The sequence below is a fragment of the Dermacentor silvarum genome, chromosome 11, assembly GCF_013339745.2.
Source record: "Dermacentor silvarum isolate Dsil-2018 chromosome 11, BIME_Dsil_1.4, whole genome shotgun sequence".
NCBI lineage: Eukaryota > Metazoa > Arthropoda > Arachnida > Ixodida > Ixodidae > Dermacentor > Dermacentor silvarum.
In genome coordinates, this window is record NC_051164.1 from 82,744,063 (window position 1) to 82,758,692 (window position 14,630).

Consider the following 14,630-nt stretch of genomic DNA (forward strand, 5'->3'; position numbering starts at 1 on the left):
GGATCACGGGATCTCGGAAAACGCTAAAAATCCGAGCAGCCTTTAAAAGTAGCCAGTAAAACCGTACATCGCAATGATGTTCGCATATACCAGTAGAGGCTGCAAATGGGAAGACCAGGCTGCCTTTTGAAGCTGCGGAGATAGTCAGCTTTTTGTCAGGTCCCTTGGTCCGTAAACTTTTTTTGGTCGATAGTAAGTTCGTGCCGTCTTGCAGTTTGGCTGCCCAATTTTCTTCTGGTGCTCCAGTCTACAAGGTCTACCCTCCCTCTCTAGGAATGACAAGCTGTGCGCTTGTGCTTAGGGCTTCCTTAAAACTGTTGCAAATAGTTTGCATATAGAATCGACATTTCCTTCTCTTGCAGATGCCGCTTTTTCCCCCCTTATTATTTTTTTTTTTTTTGCAACAGACGGTCATGAGAATTTGCGAGTCGTCGCTAAGATGTTCGAAAGCTCTTATTTCCCTGCCAGCGTTATTTCTTGGTGTTAATTGGCCGTGATGTCCCACTGCGCAAATTACAATCGTGCAAAAGTTGCTTGAACGTGCGTATTTGCGATATACTTCCGATTCCCACCAGCTTTTATTCTATTAATAAATTTGAAATCGATACCAATTTTCCTGAGAGCGCAAAATTCCACATCGTATATCCATCATCACTGCGACAGGTGCGCACGTGGGGACTCGACAGAAAAAAAAAAAAAAGCAAAGGTGTAGTCCAGAGCCGCCTCGATTTCATTTGCGTGTGTGTGCTTTCACAGGGCCAGTGAACTGCTTTGCCTCGTATAGGAACGTTTACGAGCTTCGCAATATACTTGCCGTGAATTAACGTCTTGCGTGCCTAGTCTCGCTTGGTTTTTCTCAGAGTCAACACATGTGAAGTATCCGTTCAATACCGACAAAATGGCACACCCGTACTTGCGTAGCCGTGTAGGCGAGGGCAACTAACTGAATTCCCTTTACGAGCAGACCCAGGCGTGTGTGTGTGACAAATGAACAGCAGCGCGTCCCCTCAAAGCACATCGCAGCCCGCGACAGCGCCACCTGACCATTTCACTGATGTCTAGATGTGCAACTCCAGCGTATATTACGATTGGGCGGCGCTAAGCAACGCCATGCTCGTCGGCAGACTTATCGGTGAGGGCGTAGGGCGCGATAACAGCCTATCTGGCCAAGCTTCTGGTCGACGAATACACGCCGGTTGCTGTGCTGTTCCGGTAGCCGAGTGGGTAAGGCACTCAGCTCGGACCCATAACGGCGATGGTTCGAATCGCGGCACCTGCATTGCTGTAAAAAAAAAAAAATGCTGTGCAGGTACCGTGGCTCGAACTGTCGCCGGAGGGCCTAGCTGGATGCTGCGCGTAGATCAGGGTGTTGGTACCCGGCGTCTGCATCGCTAATGAGCGGCTGTCGGTACTGGGACCCAGGTCGCTCCGGGTGATTTTGAAACCCGGCTGAACGCTCGGCCGCCGGAATGTGGTGGATAAGGGGAAGTTCTGTGTCTTTGTACACATTATTTCCTCTCGCTATCCCCCGGGTATCCTGAGAGGGTGGATACCTGTTGCTTTTGGAGCCCGTAGCGCAGGCGCCGTGCATACCGCTAGTGCCACCACAGAGGGCACAAACAAGACATTCGCAGCGAAGGTAGCTGTCGAAAATTAGCAAGGAGGCCGCTCATACGTACGTATACCAAACTTAGTATAGCATCCCCTCCCGATACACCTCAAGACCCCCGCACCCCACTGCATGTCAAAACCGACCAGACCCCATTGCTAATCGACGCCCCCCCCCCCCCCCAATGCATGTCAAAACCGACCCGACCCCATCGTTAATCGACCCCCCCCCCCCACTGCATGTCAAAACCGACCCGACCCCATCGTTAATCGACCCCCCCCCCCCCCCACTGCATGTCAAAACCGACCCGACCCCATCGTTAATCGACCCCCCCCCCCCCCCAACTGCATGTCAAAACCGACCCGACCCCATCGTTAATCGACCCCCCCCCCCCCCCCCCCCCACTGCATGTCAAAACCGACCCGACCCCATCGTTAATAATCGACCCCCCCCCCCCACTGCATGTCAAAACCGCCCCGCCCCCATCGTTAATCGACCCCCCCCCCCCCACTGCATGTCAAAACCGACCCGACCCCATCGTTAATCGACCCCCCCCCCCCCACTGCATGTCAAAACCGACCCGACCCCATCGTTAATCGACCCCTGCCCTCATTAGCGAAGGGGTCCGGTCGGTTTTGACATGCAGTGGGGGGGGGGGGTCGATTAACGATGGGGTCGGGTCGGTTTTGACATGCAGTGGGGGGGGGGGGGTCGATTAACGATGGGGTCGGGTCGGTTTTGACATGCAGTGCGGGGGGGGGGGGTCGATTAACGATGGGGTCGGGTCGGTTTTGACATGCAGTGCGGGGGGGGGGGGGGTCGATTAACGATGGGGTCGGGTCGGTTTTGACATGCAGTTGGGGGGGGGGGGGGTGCTCGATTAACGATGGGGTCGGGTCGGTTTTGACATGCAGTGCGGGGGGGGGGTCGATTAACGATGGGGTCGGGTCGGTTTTGGACATGCAGTGCGGGGGGGGGGTCGATAACGATGGGGTCGGGTCGGTTTTGACATGCAGTGGGGGGGGGGGGTCGATAACGATGGGGTCGGGTCGGTTTTGACATGCAGTGCGGGGGGGGGGGGTCGATTACCGATGGGGTCGGGTCGGTTTTGACATGCAGTGCGGGGGGGGGGGTCGATTAACGATGGGGTCGGGTCGGTTTTGACATGCAGTGGGGGGGGGGTCGATAACGATGGGGGTCGGTTTGACTGCATTGGAGGGGGATCGATTAACGATGGGGTCGGGTCGGTTTTGACATGCAGTTGGGGGGGGGGTCGATTAACGATGGGGTCGGGTCGGTTTTGACATGCAGTTGCGGGGGGGGGGGGTCGATTAACGATGGGTCGGGTCGGTTTTTGACATGCAGTGCGGGGGGGGGGGGGTCGATTAACGATGGGGGTCGGGTCGGTTTTGACATGCAGTGGGGTGCGGGGGTCTTGAGGTGTATCGGGAGGGGATGCTATACTAGGTTTGGTATACGTACGTATGAGCGGCCTCCTTGCAAATTTTCGACAGCTACCTTCGCTGCGAATGTCTTGTTTGTGCCCTCTGTGGTGGCACTAGCGGTATGCACGGCGCCTGCGCTACGGGCTCCAAAAGCAACAGGTATCCACCCTCTCAGGATACCCGGGGGATAGCGAGAGGAAATAATGTGTACAAAGACACAGAACTTCCCCTTATCCACCACATTCCGGCGGCCGAGCGTTCAGCCGGGTTTCAAAATCACCCGGAGCGACCTGGGTCCCAGTACCGACAGCCGCTCATTAGCGATGCAGACGCCGGGTACCAACACCCTGATCTACGCGCAGCATTCAGCTAGGCCCTCCGGCGACAGTTCGAGCCACGGTACCTGCACAGCATTTTTTTTTTTTTACAGCAATGCAGGTGCCGCGATTCGAACCATCGCCGTTATGGGTCCGAGCTGAGTGCCTTACCCACTCGGCTACCGGAACAGCACAGCAACCGGCGTGTATTCGTCGACCAGAAGCTTGGCCAGATAGGCTGTTATCGCGCCCTACGCCCTCACCGATAAGTCTGCCGACGAGCATGACGTTGCTTAGCGCCGCCCAATCCTAATACAGGCTTGAATTACACATTAATGTAACCATCCGTGACCCTGTTTGATACATCTGACGTCAGACAGAAATGTTACTGCGCGGAAATTAGGTGGGCACATTACAGTACTGCAAGTGGTTCAGATTATTTCCTACTACGGCGCGCCTCATAATCAGACCGCGGTTTTCAATAATTAATCAGAATAACAAAATAACAATAATTTTAATTTCCCATCTGAACAGGTTCACGGAATGTGTAACACTAAAAAGCGAGAAACACTTCACGACGGTCTCACCTTTTGCAACAGGCAACAGCTGGAAACATCATACGCTTTACACTCTCAACAAAACACAGGTTGTCTTTATTTGAAATAAACATCGGAAAACAGCAGGAGGCACTTCATTTGGCCTCGTACATGCCATATACACATACAAGAGATATCAGTGATAAGTTTTAAGAAACGTCCAAGTCGATACCACCCTGCGTTACCGTTAGTAAAGTTGCGAGACATGGGGCGCCCTGGGTGAATTAGGCAATTCCGGCCAGGAAACGTACACATGGCCTATATAATCAGAACTTAAGAAGACTGGAGAGACCCCACCCAGACGACCGAAGTCCGATTGCCGCCGCGACTAAAGAAAAAAAAAAAAGAAAAGAAAAGAAAATAAAAAATAAAAATAAAAACCATTCCCGCTGACGCGACTCGGCCCAGCTCGAAGCGCGGGCTTCCATGTCACCGGCCGTCCGGCTCATGACATCAGTCTAGAGTGCGCGCTCATTCGCGGATGCTCGTGCGCATCCACCTTTGAGGGGCTACCTTCTAATGTTGTACCCGACTTGTAGTCGTCGTTGCCGTATATATACCTGCAAGTGCGGGTGCTTGACGAGAGACACGTCCGTCTCCCCGCCAGGCAGACTGGAATAGAGCGAGTCTCGAGGGAAGAGCGAGGACCGGATGAGCCCCTGCTTCTGAGAGGTCGCCCGGGAACCCATCGAGACGTGCGATCCGGCCACGCTGCGACGGTCACCAGCCATGCGGGAGTCGGCTCGGCTCGGAGGACCCTGCGCGAATGTGTATTGTCACGTAGTAGTGACGGTGAAGAAAACAGCCGCAAAACTGTGAATGACGAAACGGACTTTTCATTGGGCGAACCTGTGCCCACAAAAGCAAGTTGCACTGGAAGCAGAACGATAGCGGCGAACACAGACGGCGATCGTCGAAATCTGATCAGCGGCGAAACGCGTCGGCTTTTATACCTGAGTCATCCAAGCTTCCACAGTAATCCCTGGTGCCCGCGTGTCTTCCAGAAAGTACTAGACAATTCGCGTCGCTCATACAATCAGATTACATAAGCGTCGGCGACAACAGACAACGGATAGAAGCATCGGTAACGTTCGCGAAACTTCCGATACATGCAGACGCGTCCTGCGCCGAGCGATAACGTTTATCATTTGTTAGCCGGTGAAAAGCGGTCACCAGTGAAAGATAAACAAGTACACGCGTCAGTATAATCGACGGAGAGATTTCACCGTCCACTAGTGGGTAGTAGAGAGTAGTGGTGCTCTAGAAGTGTAGTAGCGCTTTAGCTTTTACGTAACCGTATTACTCTGTTCGCTTACTTCTCTGAAAAGCCCAGATTGGACGCATGCATCACTCAGCCTACTAATGCACGTTCTGACACCAATTTAGGCGATGAATAAAAAAAATTTGGAAAAGTGGTTTTCGCTGGAAAAACATAAGCCCATTACAATGTCGGCGTGCGCATTAGCATGTAAGATCTGCGAAAACAGCTAAGAGCCAGCTTGAGTTTATATTGCCCCGTGGTTTAGAGTACTCACGAATGAGTGCACCGACCTATGCGGCCCTTCGTATTTTTTTTTTTTTTTCTGTTGTTACTCTCCGCGGTAGTTCACTGGCTATTCGCAATGCACAGAGACGGTCGCGCCGCGGAGCGGCCAGTGAGAAGAATGCTTCAAGGATTATCCGCACAGTGTGTCCGTACGGCTCCGTTTGTGAGGGCGCGTTTCTGATGTGTTGACAGCTTGTATTTACGCCATGAAAATAAAACCATTCAAAAGCAACACGATATGTTGCGCGCCTCAGTGCACCAATCGAGCTGCGAAGGACGAAATAAGTGTTCATTGCTTTTGGACGGACGCGTGTCTAAAAGAGTAACGGGCGCTGAAGCTCCCGATCGGCAGGCGTGTGACGCCGCCAATGGAGGCTTGTATCGTGCACTTTGTTGGGGCCAAAGACTTATTCGGGCGCAGCATCGGTAAGCAAAATGCTAATTGTCGACATCGATCACGAAAGCATAAGCATTTACGATGCTGTAGCTGCAGCTTACGTGAACGGAACGTTCAAGGCGACACGAAAAGACAAGCTAACGAGTGCGCACCTATGCCCTATACGACGTTACAAGGCGGTCGGAACGCCACCGCAACACTTGGCTATTCGTAGACCCGTGAGGCAGCTGTGTCTGGTTTTCGAGTACCAGCGCAAAAATGAATGGCACGTTAATTTCGAGAGGCGGTCGATAGTTTTAACAATCCCTACGCGACGCTGCGTACGTTCACGGGTCTGTGTTTTTGAAGTATTCTACCAGTCGTACTTTTTAGCGAGGTATTCTTATGGCGGTATTTAGAGCAGCGCAGCTCTTAGGCGCCCGTTCCTCTGGCGAGCGTTGGCGGCGTAACCGAGCGAACGAGCACAGCGGAAGATGAAAAAGCGAACGCGGAGCGCAGCGGGGTATGAAAGAGGCGAGGAGGAAAGCGTAGGAGGAGGGTATGTTGAACGGGCGAGAAGAAAAGCGTACTGCGGCGAAGATGGCTACGAGATGGCGCCAGAGTAGCGCGCGTCGTCTGGGAGGTCTGTCGCCGACGGCTGCTGTCGAGCTCGGCGATCCTGATAATTCTGTGTGCATGCCTCGCGCGCCACCTATAGTCCGTGCACATTGCGAATGAGGTCGCGCGTTCAGTCCCAACCGTGGCAGCCGGATTCCGATGAAGGCGGAGTGCCAAAAAAACGCTCGTGTACCGCCCAGTGCGTGCGCGTTAAAGAACACTATCAGCAGTAGCATCATCATCAGCCTATCTTTATGTCCACTGCAGAACGAAGTCCTCTCCCAGCGATCCCCAGTTACACTTATCTTGGGCTAGCTGATTCCAAGTTGCGCCTATACTATTCCGAGAACCTTATTGGCGGTCAGAATTATTCCGGAGTACCCCACCACAGCGTCTCTTGATCATAACCGGATCGCGGTTTTGGTACGTAGAACTCTATCGTTTTTTTTTCCTTCTTACAAACACACACATTGCTCTCTGTTTTCTAGCACGAAACTGTATATGAGCGAACCCTCGAACCTTGTGCGTGGAGCCCGGCGCCGCGGCGGCGGCGGCGGTGGTGGTGGACGCCGTGCTGGGCCTGGGGATGACGTCCCAGCGCCGTTCGTCCTCGCCCGCGATCAGGTCGGCCTCGCTGTTGGCCTTGAGCCGGTGGTTCTGCTTGCGGTGCCGCTCGTAGGCGGATATCGCCGACGCCACGCCCGACGGCTCGGTGCTGACCAGGTCGTGGCTGTTGCGGAAGTCCGGGTCGCTGCGGGCCCTCTTCGGGTTGGCCAGCCGGCCCTGCAGCTGGTGGTGGTCGTCGTCGCTCGAGTCGTAGCCGCTCGAGTTCTCGCGACCCTGGGCCGGCGCGGCGGTGACGACGCCCGAAGGTCGCTCGCTGATGCCCAGACACGAGCTCGGGTGCGGCGGCAGCACCCGAGGCAGGCCGAACCTTTTTTTGTAAGAGAGATCGCCAGACTCTAGTGACGCCCACATTTCGCTTAACACTGTGTAATGAGCGAAACACAGTTCAACACTAAGAAAAATTAAAACAACTTGTTCACTCTGTCGCTGTGTGTGTGTGTGTGTGTGTTTCTTTCTACGTCCTCGTTCAGCCGCGCATACTCATTCTATCATGGAACTTGTTCACCTTCATTCATGGTCATCGAGAGTACATTTATTAAAAAAATTATGAAACGGTATTTGAGTTGAACTTAATTAGCACAATGATTAATTATTTAGTATTCTTTTACTGAAATATCCGCAATTGAAAACTCGCTCAAGCGTATCGAAAACGCTACTGTAGAATACGCGTTAAGTTTCCCGCGCTAAATTACAATTTTGCTTTTCAGACAATACATACTTTGTTTTTATAAAAAGGCCGCGAGCGTAACGAACGTGGCGTTTTTTTTTTTTTTTTTTTTTTTTGCAGAGGAGTAAAAACCTGCATAGCTTCTTTAAAAAAGAGAGACAAAGTAAATTGCAACACCGTAGGTGTTTGGGCTAGCCGGTACATACTCGACAGGGGAACAGCGGAAAAAACACGAAAGACAAGAAGGGAAACACAGCCAGCGCTGGCGTGTGTTTCCCTTCTTGTCTTTCGTGTCTTTTTGCGCTGTTCCCTTGTCGGGGGAGACGAAGATTCTGTACGCGTACCTGAGGTAGGTGTTGACGTTGACGCCGAGCTCGGAGCTGCGCTCCTTGGGGCCGTACTTCGGGTGGTTGAGGATGGTGTGCACCGTGGATTCGCGCAGCTGGAAGTTGCCGAACGGCGGCTGCGACTTCTCGGACGTCCCGAGAGCCGAGTCGGTGAAGTCGGAGTTGAGGTTCTGCCTGCGTACGCGATTTCGGAGCGAGATGAAAGAGGCAGGCGAAATTTGTTAGGTGGAAATGCGGAGAATGGCCCGAGATACGTATTCGCTCTGGCCTGACACTCTGCGGAGATGGAAGGGAGGAGAGAAAAATAAATCAGCTGTACGATGTGCGCGCTTATACTCGACAGAGACCGCCGCAGTGACGTTTACTATTCGGTGCGCTGAGTTTATCGAATGACCTCCGAGTCGTCCGCTACGGTGACCCAAAGGTTAGAGTTGTGTTGCAGAGCACGAGGTAGCGGTGGGTATGTTTGCAAGTGGAATTGAGAAAGGTGCTCCTGCATTTAGATTTAGGTCCACGTTCAGTAGCCCAAGGTGGCCAGAATTCGTCGGGAGCTCTCCGCACTCCGGCAGCTATCGTAGCCAGGTTGTCGCTTCGGACTGTTAGACCTAATAAATAAATAAATAAATAAATAAATAAATAAATAAATAAATAAATAAATAAATAAATAAATAAATAAATAAATAAATAAATAAATAAATAAATAAATAAATAAATAAATAAATAAATAAATAAATAAATATTATTTAGTCATTGCTTAAAAAGACATAGGTCGTGAAATAATTAAGGTCAGCAAGCCCTAGGTCACCTCGTCAGGCACTTTATTGCCTTTATCCCATCTTACCGAAACAATTTTGCGAGTCCTTTTATTCAGTTACTCACTCAGTCAGTTATGCAGGAGCCAAGACTTTACTCAGGTGCAGGTGAGCACTTTTATATGACCCTTCTATATGAAAAACTAAATAATTCAATCAATAAAAATGTGCGAATCAATCAACGAACCAATCGGTCGATTTCTCGCACTACGTGTCGATCTGTCAAGCAGCGTCCGCGTGACGTGGCGTCGTGTCGTACATACCTGTAGATGCTCCACGCGTGCAGGTCCTCGCTGGTCTTGTACGTCCTGGCGGTGGCCGGCTCGGAGAGCGTGGACGGCGGCACCGAATAGCGGCGCTCGTCGCCCCCGTTCAGGTCCCACATGCTGCTGCTGCTGGACCACGACGAACGGCTCGTCTCCGTGTAGTCACGTGGGGGCTCGGGCAGCGCGCCCTGCTGCTGCTTCTGCTCGAGGAGCTGCTGCTGCTGTAGCAGCGGGAACGGATCGCCGTTTCCTCCGCCGTTCTCCTGCTGCAAAGGACAGAGCGAAGAGGGATGAGGGGGAAGGTTAATGTCACCAAGGAATGTTCAGCAACGTTACAGTGGGCGTCAAAAGATTACGAGACCCGGGTTTTAAACGATATCATTCAATTTCTTCGTAGTTCGAGCATGTATACGGCGGCAGCAAAATTGACGTAGCCGCCTCGCATTATTTGAATGCGAGGCAACGTTCCGGGAGCTCAGGGGAATTAGTTTTTTTTTTTTGCGCTGGTTCTGTCTTCCGTAAACTTTTGTGGCCGAATGTACAGTCTAAGTGAATGGAACAGCGCGTTGGGCGCACGTAGTACTGTGGGCTGCTACGCTGTAAGCGCAATTGAAGGCTACAAAAGCGCACACTTGCACGTTTTTGAAAGGCGACCAACATTCTCTGCTTTAAATATTTGCAGTGTGATCTAAATAACGGTAATATGTCTAAGTAATGCTAAAAACGAGATTTAAAGTAATGTGAGGCTTGAAGCTTACGCTGTCTGTTGGAGTAATATATAGGGTGTCCCAGCTATCGCGTAGCACGATTAAAAAAAAAAAGGAACCGCATTACGCGAAACAAACCTAGTGTGTATTGTTTCCAGTACAGTGGAGTAGCCGCCAGTAATTTTTTCGTTACTGAGATTTAATTCGCTAATTGTAATTAATTATCTAACTCGAGAAGTACTGTCCTAATTGTAAAGAGCAACATGAAAAAAAAAAAAAAACTCCCGATACAGCTTTCTGTTGCTCAATACGTGCTACATAAATGTGTTTTTCCGAGCGTGAAAGGAGCCCGAGAATACACGCAAGGTGGCTCGAGGGACCAGTCGCGCGGCAATTTTGCGTGTATTCGCGGGCTCCTTTCGGGAGCATCATCATCATCAGCCTATGTTTATGTCCACTGCAGGTCAAAGGCCTCGCCCTGCGATCTCCAATTACCCCTGTCTTGCGCTAGCTGATTCCAACTTGCACCTGCAAATTTCCTAACTTCATCACGCCACCTAGTTTTCTGCCGTCCTCGACTGCGCTTCCCTTCTCTTGGTATTCATTCTGTAACGCTAACGGTCCACCGGTTGTCCATCCTACGCATTACATGGCCTGCCCAGCTCCATTTTTTTTTCTCTTGATGTCAATTAGAATATCGGCTATCCTCGTTTGCTCTCTGATCCACACCGCTCTCTTCCTGTCTCTTAACGTTAGGCCTAACATGTTTCGTTTCATCGCTCTTTGTGCGGTCCTTAACTTGTTCTCGAGCTTCTTTGTTAACCATGCCATGCTTAGTCCAAGCGAATTCATTTCATATCCCCTAAGTGTGCAGTACGGTGGCTTTGCCTCAGCATGTCCATATCTGCGGCGGTGCACCCTTTACAGGCGTTTAGTGCAATGTAAATTTTTTGACTGTATTGGCGCTAACTACACCCGTGCGGTTAACTTTACCCCCTCTGCGACAAATTCGCACCTTTTCTGTCGTTGAGACCTACATTTTCATAACATCTACGACTCGCTACAGTGCACTGGAGGCCCGAAACGGCCATTTCTTTCGGGAAGTGGTTACAAGATTTCCAGTCCCCAGAAACGGCAAACCGGTGTGGTCAGCTACGACCTTGTCTTAAAAAAAAAAAAAAAAAAAAAAAAAAATGAAAAGTTACAAATGTCATGTCAGTAAACCTCCTAATTCAGAGGTTTAACGGAATCTTGTCGGCCTTGGTGGAACACGTTGACAGATGAAGACAAACACAGACCACAAGTTATTTAGCAAGGTCGATGTTCTTGCTGGAGCCTTCTCACATTGTGAACAAGGCTTCCTGGTGGGATCAGATACGTTAAGCTTGGTAAATTTTAAAACGAACAGCTTTCCTTGGTTTTTAAGTCCGTTTTCGCGATGGTGGTGGGAGGTGGATGGTAGGAGGTTGGTCTTTTGCAGCTTTCACCACCGAGACAAAGGCACCGATGCAAAGCGCGTTGCGGAGCACGTTTTTTGTAGAACCGTGCTAACTATTTAGCGCGTTGAGACGAACGCGCTATCTACATCCTACTACTACAGATGCGCTGATCAATGTCTCTGTTCTCGACGGAAGTACACAATGAAGCAGCACGCTACCTAAATATTCTCACTGTAACAAATCTATATTGCCTTCAGGCGCTTCATTCTTTTATAAAATCGAATAGTCTTCTAGAAGTCTTCAGCTATTCGTTTACATCGACAATCATCACCGATGGTTTCTGCACACATGTTCATCAGTACCCCTTTAACGTCACATCGAAACTGTATTCAATGACGGAATAGTAGCTGCACATTCCCTTGATACGAGTGGCTTATGCTCTACTTGCGGCAGTGCTGTCGCACGTGTGTACTCTACGTACCGGAGAAGAAGGGGGCTGTTCCTGCACCGGAGTTGGCTCGGGCGTGGCCGGGAAGAGCGGGTCCTGCTGCTCGAACGCCTCCGGTGGCGGGTGGTATCGATGCTGCTGAAGTTCCCCCGGTCCCAAGCTCTGGGCTCCACGGCTGGACGGCCGGCTGTACGGAAGCGTCTGCGGTTGGCACGCGCAAAACAGAATCAGTCAATAAGTTAGTAAGTAAATAAATAAATAAATAAATAAATAAATAAATAAATAAATAATAAATAAATAAATAAATAAATAAATAAATAAATAAATAATAAATAAATAAATAAATAAATAAATAAATAAATAAATAAATAAATAAATAAATAAATAAATAAATGGTTGAAACGTTGAAGGAATCACGAAAAAACGCGGACGAGGGAGGAGAGAAACGGGCTAGACAAGGGCTGGTGAATGAAGGCGAATACTTCCTTAACAAAACGTCATTTTATGCATTGAAGCACAAATGTAACTGGAACCCCAAATGCATTTCTACGCAAAGTTCGGGAATTAATATCTCGAAACTGGTGTCATCCTGCGAATTCGTTACAAGTGGATCCGCCTCGCGAACTCCACGGGTAGAATTTGTTAATTGCAATATGGGCCATAAGGTAATTAGTTAGAAACTTAATTATTAAATTTTTAATTAGTCGATAATGCATTTCCATTTTTTGTGTAAGTAATGTCCGCCTCTTCCGGTAGACCAGCTCATGAACTAGAATTGTGCTATCTGCCACAGGCAAGCTTTAAAAGTGTTGACGCGTGAGCCCACTGTCCCGGCATGTTTTGCTAATTTACCGTTGTAGGACCTGACCTGACCCAACTAACCTAACCTAAGCCAACCTAACATAGCCTAGTGACTCTACACACTAGAACGAAGATAGTAAATTTGGGAGTAGAAATAAGCGCACTCCCTGATAATGCGCTCCATATAATGTGCTCCAGTTTTGTAGTAACCGCGAGCATCGAACAAGCGGTAATGTCACACATTCCACCAAGGAATGAGTAAGTATTCGTGAGTGCGACGGCCCCGATGCAAGCAACAGTGGATGTAAAGGGTATCACGTGTTTGTCATCGCAGCGCCCGTGAACGTATTTAGTTAGCGTATAATGCGACAAATGTTAGTGCAACAATTAGGCGCAAACAGCGTTTTTAACGATACCAATTCGTTACATTTAGCAAGGTCACGTCTGAATACGCGATTCAAAAGCCAGGAATAAACGCGCTTCCGACGCAACTTACAGCACCGTTCACCTGATGGCGCCACCAGTAACACTGAGACACGAAAGAAAGGCTGAAACGGTGCTAACGGCGCAAACTATACGAATTTTAGCTCCTGCTTAGGGATCACAGCGCATATTTTTCCACTTCCTAGGTTCGTGTTGAATGTGAAGCACTCAGTTCACGCATTACACCATATTATAGGCTGCCAACGGTTTCCTACCGTCTTGTGAATTTGAAATATGCTCCGTCCCACTTCAACCTTGCTTTTTACATATTTAGATATTTTGTCGTTGTTTTTCATTCTTTTAAGATGAAAATAACTGTTCGTGCATAAAGAAATCGCAGCAGCATTCAGCAATTAAAAGTTAGAAACACGAAAATTGCAGCATCAAATTCCTACCACCCTAGTAATAACATGAGAAAGCCCAGGCTTACGTAGATCTCTCCCCGGAGTGGTTAAAAAATACAACAACTTCACTCTTATTACCGTATCGTTGAGTCCGACTCCTAAAAGAACGAACCCTTTGAAAGTATGTAGTCCCCCTATGACTATAATCAGCTCGAGAAAACATCCCCCTATTCTACCCCTCGAGCGTTCACACTCTTTACATACAACTGTAACTTGACTAGTTCTCACAAAATATGTCGCTGTTCCAAGCCACGCCGCCTTCTATCTTTGGATAACATTCTCATAGCTGCAGTATAGGTGTAAAAATTCAAGAAAAAAATAAAAAGGTGTGGAATTTTCGGCTGGACGCCGGCATGACAAGTAAACGTATACAAGGACGAGAGTAGTTGAACAACAACCTAACATCAGAGCAGTTGTCTCTTGGAATGCTGTGATCACCGCCTTAACGATCGTTAAAAGAGAGAGAGAGAGAGAGATAGAGACTAGAGTTGCATGTCGAGAGATCTAGCCGAAGTGTGCGTACAGACGTGTTGAATACGAACCCCAACACGAAATCGCTTACTGGATGATGTTAGTGCTAACGTTGCGTGGCGAAGCGTAATAGAAGGCAACATAACGAGCTCGCACTTGCAGTCAATTAAGTATACGAGAACGCGGACACCGTGCTGACGTCAGCAAAGACAGAGTCGAGAACGGCTGTCGATTACCGTCGCACTAGTCTTGGCTCGTCTTTTGGCTTTCTTCCGCGAGTGTTCGCAAACTTTCTTTTCTTTTTTTTTCATTTTGTTTCCTTTCTTCTTTTTTTTTTTACGATCAAAGCACGAGAGCCGTAATAGACTACGCCCACGCTCTCTCAATTCCATTCGACGTAAGAACGCAAGCACGGGGATGACGTCATCGCGGTGTGCTTGAGAATGGGAGCCCATGCACTCTTAAAGTTGACTTCGCTCGATCGTCTTCTGGCTTCATTCTGCGATTTAGACTAATTCGATTGCTTCCAGTTGAAGGAAGAAGAAGCGTCATAGGCTACAAATGCCGGCAGTTGTTTAGCCAATGAGAGCATGTGCGTTTAGATGACGTCAGAATTAGGGTATTCAGTATCGGAGTGTCTAGAGAGACCCT

At 49.4% G+C, this 14,630-nt stretch overlaps 1 protein-coding gene across 2 annotated transcripts in view; it reads right to left on the reverse strand.

The window, feature by feature from the left end:
* LOC119432708 (ATP-binding cassette sub-family G member 8) overlaps nt 1–12,018 on the reverse strand; it is a 52,302-nt gene extending 40,284 nt beyond the window's left edge. For both annotated transcript variants that reach the window (XM_049659235.1, XM_049659234.1), the window contains exons 1-5: nt 11,854–12,018; nt 9,224–9,492; nt 8,146–8,322; nt 7,027–7,441; nt 4,528–4,725 (exon numbers count right to left, since the gene is read on the reverse strand). In XM_049659235.1, the coding sequence (XP_049515192.1) occupies nt 4,528–4,725; nt 7,027–7,441; nt 8,146–8,322; nt 9,224–9,345 (912 nt within the window). In that variant the 5' untranslated portion in view covers nt 9,346–9,492; nt 11,854–12,018. The remainder of the gene's footprint in view (nt 1–4,527; nt 4,726–7,026; nt 7,442–8,145; nt 8,323–9,223; nt 9,493–11,853) is intronic.
* Nucleotides 12,019–14,630: the final 2,612 nt, after the last annotated feature.